Source organism: Rhea americana, unplaced genomic scaffold, assembly GCF_003343005.1.
Source record: "Rhea americana isolate MKP2758 unplaced genomic scaffold, rheAme1 scaffold_11, whole genome shotgun sequence".
NCBI classification, from domain to species: Eukaryota; Metazoa; Chordata; class Aves; order Rheiformes; family Rheidae; genus Rhea; species Rhea americana.
In genome coordinates, this window is record NW_028185150.1 from 8802803 (window position 1) to 8812018 (window position 9216).

The window sequence follows — 9216 nt, forward strand, 5'->3', positions numbered from 1 at the left end:
CACCAAATATATCTTTCACTTGCTGGTACTACAAAGGTAGGCTCCATTATATGACTAAGCCAGATCCAATTCAGTGCTTCATTGTGCAATAAATAAAATGCTAAGTGAAAGTGAAATTGCTCAACTTAGGCAAATCCATCAGAACACAGTGAAATTGCATGTGCGTGTSATCTAGGCTGCCTGACTTTCATTTTATGCACAACTAAAAAGTTTCCTTACTTTGGCTCGCCAAATCCTTGATTACATCTGCAAAGTTTTAAAATGCAAAGTATCACTTTCAACAAGCAGTGCTAGTTAGATGTACAAATTGTTGCTGTCTGATATGTGAAATTTTTAATAGATTTTACTAATATTTGCTGATTTTTTTTTTACTGATACAGCTTTTACTGTCACTGTTAATTTCATATCTTCTCTTCTTTTTATTGGAGATCCACAAATAAAGCAGATTGTAATGGTATTTCACACTGTCACGTTTCAGAGCAGAACTGTACTTTAGAGGATTTTGAAATGTATGAAGTCTCACAAATTTCTTATTGGTCAAAACTTAACCATCTTCTTAAAGATAGTTTGAAATAGAGGAGAATATAATCTCTTACTGTATTTACTCCCCTCTCGTTTTTTTTTCCCCATTTTTATTAGGTGTCCCAATTTCAGGGTTCCAGGTGGAAGCTGTGGGTGGAGTGATACTGAATCTTCTGGATGATGTTAGTAGCTGGGAGCCTGGAGACCGGATCGTAGTTGCAAGCACAGATTATTCAATGTATCAGACGGAGGAATTCACTCTCCTTCCCTGCCCGGAGTGCAGCAAACACCAGGTCAAAGTCAAAGGTATGGGAATGGTCAGCATTTCCTGAATCTTGTGCGAGATACGTATAAGCGGTAATGCACCGCAAGCAGGTCCTTTCCGCAGGCGCAGTAACAGCCTGTTAATGTCTCTGTCTTCCTTGTTGCCGTATACAGGATTGTATAGTTCTTCTTACTGTAAAATTGCCCTGTATAATGTCAGATCTGCCTCTGACCTCTGATGCTTACCATACTAACCTTTCTTTTACCTTTCTTCCCAGGGTCTGTGAATGCTTTAGTTTTCATCCAAACATGAATTATAGTAGTRTTCTCTTCTAAGCTGCTTTCTGTCATTTCACTAATTTTGTAATAAATATTTGGATTGTTGTTTTGGTCATTGCCATTTCCTTTTTGTCTGTTGTTCTTCTCATCTTCCGAAACATATCCTTKTATTTTTTTTCCCCATTTTTATAAAAGAGGAGAAGAAAGACTGTCATTTTTGAACCCGTCTTCCCTTCCTCCCTCCATTTCACATGTGCGCCACCCTCCTCCCCCAGAGAAATGGTTATGAAAATAACTGGCAGTTCCAAGCCTGTGCCTGCACAGGATGTCCCAGGCTGGCTGCAGTTTGTTTTCTCTTTGGGCGTGATGCGCACAAAATGATCATACACGCTATTGCCCGTTTCCCTTTTCGCTCTCTGACTCATGCCGTTTGACTTCACGGCGGCCTCCCAGGGGATCGACTCCTTGGCTCTGCAGACCAGCGTCCTTCCCTCCTGCCACCCTGCTCTCCCTCCGTGCCTCCCGGGAAGAAGGTCCGTCCTTGGCCTCAGAGCTTGGGCTTCCTATGTTACTCTCTTCTGGTGGTCTGCAGAGTTAGCTGCAGCTTAGCAGGCTGCTTCTGTTCGTCCCATTCTCCTCTGTAACGTCCGACTTCCTCTTCTTCAAACAACTCTTAGCTTCTGCTTCTGGCTTCCCAGCGCTGCACTGGGTACGCCCTCAACCTTTCCTGTTCCCCTGTGTCTTCTGGGACTGCCCGTTTATATGTCCGCTTTGCGGTGGTGTTTGTGTCCCACAGCGTTCATGAGCTTGCTAAGATACRTTCTTCTGCACTGTGAAGTCCTAGACAGGAAAAAGTCTTTTATAAATATATATGTGACATCAGAGAGTACCAGCATGCATGAAACCACAGAGCTGACTTAGTGGTACTGTGCGTGAAACATCCTCACTTCTGTTTCTGAGTTTCTCACCTAGTATGTGTTATTGAACTTGATATTTTAAGGTGCGAGGTTGCAGTATGAAGTTTCTGTTGCCACTGAATAGAATGTATGCAAACTCTCTTTTATCTTGAAAACTATTTACCATAAGAAAGCAGCTGCTTAAGAGTCTATGTATTTTTTTTTTTAATAAGATTTGTGGTATGGCATAAAATACAAAATTTCCTGTTTTCTGAAGATAAATGTTACCAGAACTGTATCTAGATTGTTAAAAAGTGTTAAACGAGATAAATTAGCCCATCATATTTWTTTCCCTCTTCCAATACAATATTTTTAAGTTTCCTTTTTCATAGTATGGGAAGCAGTTAAAAAAAGAACAAAGACATACTTATTCTGCAAAAAATGAGTTTTCTGAGGAATGGCAAATTCGACATATTGAAGAATCACCATCTTTTGAAAAAATTTTTTTTGCTCTTTTGGACCTTACGTAGTTGGAAAACAAAAACAAAGAAGTGTGTTGTTTTGTAGGAGGCCTAGTTGCTGTCTCCTCACTTGATATGTGCGTGCTATGCAAATAGGGGAAGAACAATAGGTAAGAGTTCAAGAAGAGGAGCATAATCCTATTTTACAGCTTTATTTTCTCATCTAATTCTTAGCAAGATGCAGAAATTTASGGTAATTGTCTTTTGAAAAGGCTTCTGTGGGATTTTTTTTGTTTGCTTTATCTTGTTTATTTTTTTCTCCCATCCTGAGCAGCTACAGCATTTATTTTGGGAGTTGTTTTAGGAATGACAAAAATGGAGAGTTTTTGGTCCTTTTAGTAAAATGAAAAATATATGTACAGCACCTAGTTTTATAATGAAACATGCAGTAGCATATTTGATCCCTCACACTAAGGTGCTCAAGTATCATTAAATGAACCAAGTCTGGAAAAGCAGAGTTTGCTTGGCTTTTGCTTGCTTAACRTTTGTCAATTGCCAGTTACCGCCTTTATGTGTCTTAGCATAAGAAAATCTGAGAGCTTTTGAAAGCTTGTTGAGGTATCAGAATGAAAGATTTGTTGCTAAAAATAGTTTTCCTATGTAAAATAAGTGGTTTCATTTTTAATCAATGCCAACACATTCTTTTTTTTTTTTTAATTCAAAATTGGTTTTGGACAGAAAATCCTCAGTTTCCTCATATGGGAGAAGTTATCGATGGAGTGGACATGAGAGCAGAAGTGGGAGTCCTTACAAGGAACATCTTAATCAAGGGAGAGACAGAAAATACATGTTACCGTGAAAAGGAGTGTCAGTTTTTCAGTTATGATACATTTGGTGGACATATCAAGGTATGAAAAACACTTTAAAGTAGCTTTCTATAGCCTAAAGGTGTGTTGAGGACAAAAGGATTAATACTGGACTTGGATTTGAAAATTTAGAGAATATTAATYCATATAGCTGCTTTGCCTAGAGGACTCTCCTCTCAGCTTTCCCAAAGTTAGATATAACTCACCAAGACTTAGACTGCAGAATTGAGGCAGGAGGGTATCAGTGTTTTAAATGCTGGAGAAACATACTTTGTATATTGCAACTGGCAGTGTTTAAAACTTACAAGTGACTTCCCTGTGTATTCAGCATTTAACRGTGTAGAATAAAATTCGATTCCCTTTTCTCCATCTTCTTYCCATTTCTTCCTTTCTTCTTTCCCCAAATCCTGAGTATTGAATCCTAGAACTCTGCCTCAATCTCTTGAAGATACCTCAAGAATTTAGGCACCAGAAAGGATTTTTTTTTCTTTGTTTTTACTAAGTACTAAGATGATTGTGCAGAAGTGTATCAGCTCTTCATTCACGGTGGAGAAGTTTGAAACCTTGTATTTTAAATGCAAATTTGTTTGTGCTTGTTATGTGTTGGTCACAGTTTAAATCACCCTTTTTTAAACATTGGGATGCAGATTTTAGATTGAGGTGGATATAATGCTGGGAAAGCCCTTTCCCTTTTGTGGCTGCTTTTGTTTTGTGGAAGGGAAGTAGAGTGGGCTGTAAGCATGCTTTGTGTTTGAGATAATGTAATGAAAGCAGATAAGGACAAACTGTGAATCTTGCAAAGTGTGACCTTGGTTGCCACAATAGGGTGAGTACAGCAGGCCTGTCAGATGGCTAGAAGATGGAGCAGAAAACAAACAGTTTGAGTCATCAGAGTGGTTAAATTGTTCCCAGGAGCCTATTGAAAATTGTGGGTGCCTGTTGCTGAACCTAGACTAAAGGCATTTTTCATCTTTTCTTAGCCTTATGTGCTCAAGCAAAGAGAGCTAGGCATTAACAAATATTCATGGCCTCAGGGGTTTTAATCAGCCTGGAATTTCTCCTGGTCATGGGGACAGTAGGATAAAGGAGGTTTAGTGGCAATAGGTAATGAGGCATTAGTTTGTAGCTTTACTGCTTCTTTAGCATTCTTAAATGTTAAGAGTCAGATCTTGAAAGAATATCCTGATTTGACTGTCAATCTGCATTTTAAGCAAACAAACCTTAGCTGTGCAATGAAAACCCCSAAGTATCCACTATATTATTAACTTCCCCCAGCTGTGTATTAAAATGATTATGGCTGTTAAATATCTGATGCAGATGAGTCAGTAACAACAATATTTTTTTTCAAATTTAGCTCCTGTAGGTTTGCTGCCTAAGCATTTCTCTTGCATTTGTCTTCTATTTTCATTTGTTTTCTATCTTCATATTAGGTTAGAGGGAATGAAAAATCATATTTGTGCTTTTTCCCTTTATTGATAAAAACCCTTATCTTCATGTCTCCACTGCTGAATCTTTTTGCTTTCTATTAGTAGCTTTACTATGCATAATTCTGAAGGCAATTTCTTAAAAAAATTCTTCCTTAAAAAAGAAGTTCCTCTCTGAGGTCAGATTTCAGCATCCATTTGAAGCAACATAAATGCGAGTTGTGACTGAAAAGGAAGCAGTGGTAATGCAGAGGCTGGTGAAAGACCTCTACGTATCATTTTTCAGTGATAACCCACACTTACRTTGGTTTAAAGTATGTGTGAAATGACAGCTTAGAATATGTGGTTCTTTTTTTGAAGTAGTGTAGTGATCCCCATGTAGGAAGCCAGGCAATTCTCTAGTTTCATATATGAGGCAATTCTGATGGAAAATTATTCTTCATCTTTCATGAGCTCTAATTTCAAAGAGCATCCAAGTCAACAGTAATGGTATTGTCCCAGAGTGAGAGCTGTTTTGTTAATTCTAGGTTTTCTATTTTCTCGGTTCAAGCATCAACACTTGCATTCCCACCTATGTATGTTAGGTGGAAAATCAGGTAAGGCATTAGTCTCAAAGTTGAGGTGGTAGCTAGTTGGTTGTGGTGTCTCTCAGGCCTCAATTGTGAAGACAGTGCTGTATAACATTGTTATTTAAATGACTTGGATGATGGGGTGAAGTGTGTCCTCAGCAAGCTCACAAATGGTACCAAACTGGAAGAAGCAGTCAGTTCATTGTGAGGAACTGTTACTCCTGGGCCTGCACAGGCTGGAGAAAATGTCTGATGGGAACCTCATGAAGTTCACCAAAGGCAAGTGGGAAGTCTTGCAGCTGGAGTGGAGTAACACCATGCAAAGGCATAGGCAGGGTGCTGACTAGCTGGACAGCAGCTTTGTCTACCAGGACCTTTTATGCAAGAAGTAGACCATGAGGCAGCAATGTSCCCTTGTGGCAAAGGCCACCAGTATCTTGGGTATCACAAGTGCAATCCAAGGAAGAGTTCCTCCCTTCTGTTTGGCACTTGCGAGACCATATCTGGAGTGTCGTGTCCTGTTTTGGACTCCGTAGGACAAAGGAGACGTGGATATGCTTTGTGAAGTTGTGCAGTGGTAGGGAAAAAGGCACCTGGAACCAAGTGGCAGCAAGCCAAATTCTCATTAGATATTAGGAAAATAAGAGGGAGGAACCAGTTGTTCTCCTGTGAATATCGGGATTGTTAGAGGTACTCCTTTGGCAACGCACTGAGCAAGCTTCTCTAAGCTGTCCCTCTGTTGAGCCAGTGATGGGACCAGATGATCTTGAGAGGTTTCTTTGAACCTGTGTTAMTCTGTGATTCTGTTCAACTAAGCCTTCCCTGACTGGTGTAGGTGTGTTGGTGGTGGATGAGGCCAGTGTGGGTGGCATCTAATTGTCTGAATGCAATGTTGTTGTACGTGAAGAGTATTTAACRTATCAGCTGGTAAAGACCAAATAGTATAACATAGCAGTATAATGTCTGGTGAAAATTTAACTGTTCTAGCCATGCATAGGTTTTGTTTTYACTCTTACTCATGAAGGGTTCCGTTTTGTAAAATGGGATCCAGAACAAGAAACTAATGATTGCTCCAACTAGTATTGCTGGTGTTGTCGCATGATACCTGTGTTTCTGGCAGAAATAGCTAATGTATTAGCTTGAATTTCCACTAGTTAAAAAGTAAATAGTTTGTTTTTCATTCTGGATGTCTCATTGTATTTTTAGATTCTGAAGAATTTTACATCTGTTCATCTCTCCTATGTGGAGCTGAAGCAAATGGGGCAGCAGCAGATTGGAAGTTACCCTGTTCACTTTCACCTATGTGGGGATGTGGATGAAAAAGGAGGTTATAGTTTTAAAACTTATCTGGAAGGTCTTTCCATTCATCACTGTTTCTCCAGATGTGTGACTGTTCATGCAACTAATGGCTTGCTGGTAGGTGCCAGGACAGTAAAACTATACCTTGTTGATGATAAATGTTAAAAAGAGTATTTAGAGCAAAAACAGCCTCCTTCCTTCTTCAATTTTAAAATGCTCAGCAGCATGTTTTTTTTATGGCAATGAATAAACAAACAAGTGCAAACAGTAACTTTCTTTTTAACAGATCTTGCCGTTCTGGTTTTTTTCAGATCCTTGCAGGCAGCTAAGCTCTCCAGGCGTAGTAGTGTGTTTGTAAGGGATAAATAAAACTTCATGTTTGAGTCATCCTAACTGCTGATTCTGAAGCTTCGTTTGCAGCTGTGCCAACATAGTAAAACTAAATGGCTCTTGTCAAATAAATCCCAGTCAATGCTATTGCTAATGGCATAATGAACTTGTATTTCTGCAGATAAAGGACACCATTGGCTATGACACACTAGGTCACTGTTTCTTCATAGAAGATGGCATTGAACAGAGGAATACTCTGTTCCACAACCTTGGACTAGTCACCAAACCAGGCACTCTTCTTCCTACAGATAGAAACAGCAGCATGTGTATTGGTATTAGGGATAAAGTGTATGGAAGTTATGTCCCAGTGCCAGCCACAGACTGCATGTGAGTATTTCCTGGTGAAAAAGCAGAATCAAACTGTTTGCAGTAGTTAAATTGCTGAGCGTCTCTTGACAGTATAGAGAGGAGAACATCTTCATGCATAAGCTTAYGAATACAGAGACCTTAAATGTGATTCACATAGTAGCACGGTTTAGAAAAAGAATTGTTATCTAGCCTTTTATTAAAGATTAAAAAAAAATTGTTCTGTCAAAGATTGTTATTTCCTGTGGTACATGCTCAAAAAACTTAAGACTGCATCTTTATTTCAGTGCAAAAGCCCCCACATTCTCAAATTATTGGCAGTAGTTTTTCTTCATAGCATTAATCTCTTTTAGAAGCACTGAGTATATGAAATGTTTTAAAATACTGTGTACTGAAATAAAAAAGTAGCATTTCCATGACTACTTAAATGTGGGGTGTTTGTGATTTCCCTTCATATGTAAATTAGTGAATTTAGACATCAGATTAACATTTTCTAATGTGCTTATTATGAAATGTAAGAGATTTCTGTAAGGGACATAGAGCTTCTGAATAATAGTTTGTTTTTTGAATAATATTTTAGGGCAGTTTCAACCTTCTGGATTTCTCATCCCAACAATCATCTTATAAATAATGCAGCTGCAGGTTCGCAGGTGAGGCATACAGATGTACTTCAGCACAAACTGTTCATTGCCCTGATGTTCACAAAATGTGTGCAACATTACACTTAAGGATTAAAAAAAAAAAAATGAATCTCTTGGCACGTTTGGTAGCACATTAGCCTGATAAGCACATTTTGTCTAAATGTGCATTTAAGAGAAGCCACCTTTGTTTTGGCTGGAACAGAGGAGATCTCTTCCTCTTTGTAGTTTCTAGCGCTTATGCATGCTCACACACATGTTATTATGTATACATGTACATAGATWTATGCATACCTGCATATATATAAATCTTTTTATTCCCAAGGAGTTAGTGCACTGCATTGTAACAGTAAGGCTTCTCTGTCTTACATAATTTCTGTCATGATTTTACTCTTTGACTGCTTTTCAACATTTGGCTTTATAGCTTCATTCTTTGAACTGAAAAATAGCATAGCTAAGATACTTTTTTAATTATTATTGACTTTGTCATTAGTCATTGTTTCTTAGCATTTTTTTTATGACTTAGGCATAGAATACATACAAAAATGGAATTAGTGGAGMTGGATTCAAAATTCTGAAATAGGTTGAAATGTCTGTAGTGTAAAAAGCTTACAAAATTCTTTTTCTGCTTCTTGCATGTCCTTCCCTCCCCGCCCCGGAGAAACATTTTTTATTTTTAATTGTCCAGATCCTTCCTAACAGTAGACAGACTTAATCAATCAAACTATTCTTCTATTTCCTACTTAGTATCTTTCTATTTTGTTGACTGTAAGTGACATTCCTTTACCTGTTTTCAGTATTGTAGGCCAAGTTACAGGAAACAGCTGGCATGCATCTGCTGCCTAAAATTTGCAAGGACTTTTTTGCATTTGTAGTGTACCACAGAGGATGTCATTTGCTTTTGTTATCTTGGTGTATATTATCAGAGTGAGCATTTGTGTATGGTGCAAAGTTTAGTAGCTCTGTTACTGCAGGCCAAGTCAGTGCACCTCCCTTGAATGGACATAAATACATTTGTGTAAAAGTTTATTGTGTTTCAGAAACAAAATACTCAAACTTTTTTCTAAAAATTACACTGTACAGCTTATGCTGGCTTAAATTTTAACACTTAACAAGCAAATTAAAGAATGCTACTGCCTTCTCCTTTGTTAAAGAGTGAAGCCTATTGTAAAGCTGTATCAGCAAAGCACACTTTTCTGTTTGGGCTATACATGTGAAATGCATTTTTGTTTCTTAAAACAAGTATTTAGAAAAACAAATAATGTTGTAAGTGCATAAGGAGCTTTCAAGTTTCTTTTTTTT

General features: G+C 38.2%; 1 protein-coding gene across 1 annotated transcript in view; it reads left to right on the forward strand.

Annotated features, from left to right (window-relative positions):
• CEMIP2 (cell migration inducing hyaluronidase 2) overlaps positions 1 to 9216 on the forward strand; it is a 49248-nt gene that overhangs the window by 23562 nt on the left and 16470 nt on the right. Inside the window, exons 6-10 of the mRNA XM_085313725.1 lie at positions 640 to 828; positions 3161 to 3330; positions 6488 to 6697; positions 7092 to 7297; positions 7857 to 7926. Of these exons, the coding sequence (XP_085169851.1) occupies positions 640 to 828; positions 3161 to 3330; positions 6488 to 6697; positions 7092 to 7297; positions 7857 to 7926 (845 nt within the window). The remainder of the gene's footprint in view (positions 1 to 639; positions 829 to 3160; positions 3331 to 6487; positions 6698 to 7091; positions 7298 to 7856; positions 7927 to 9216) is intronic.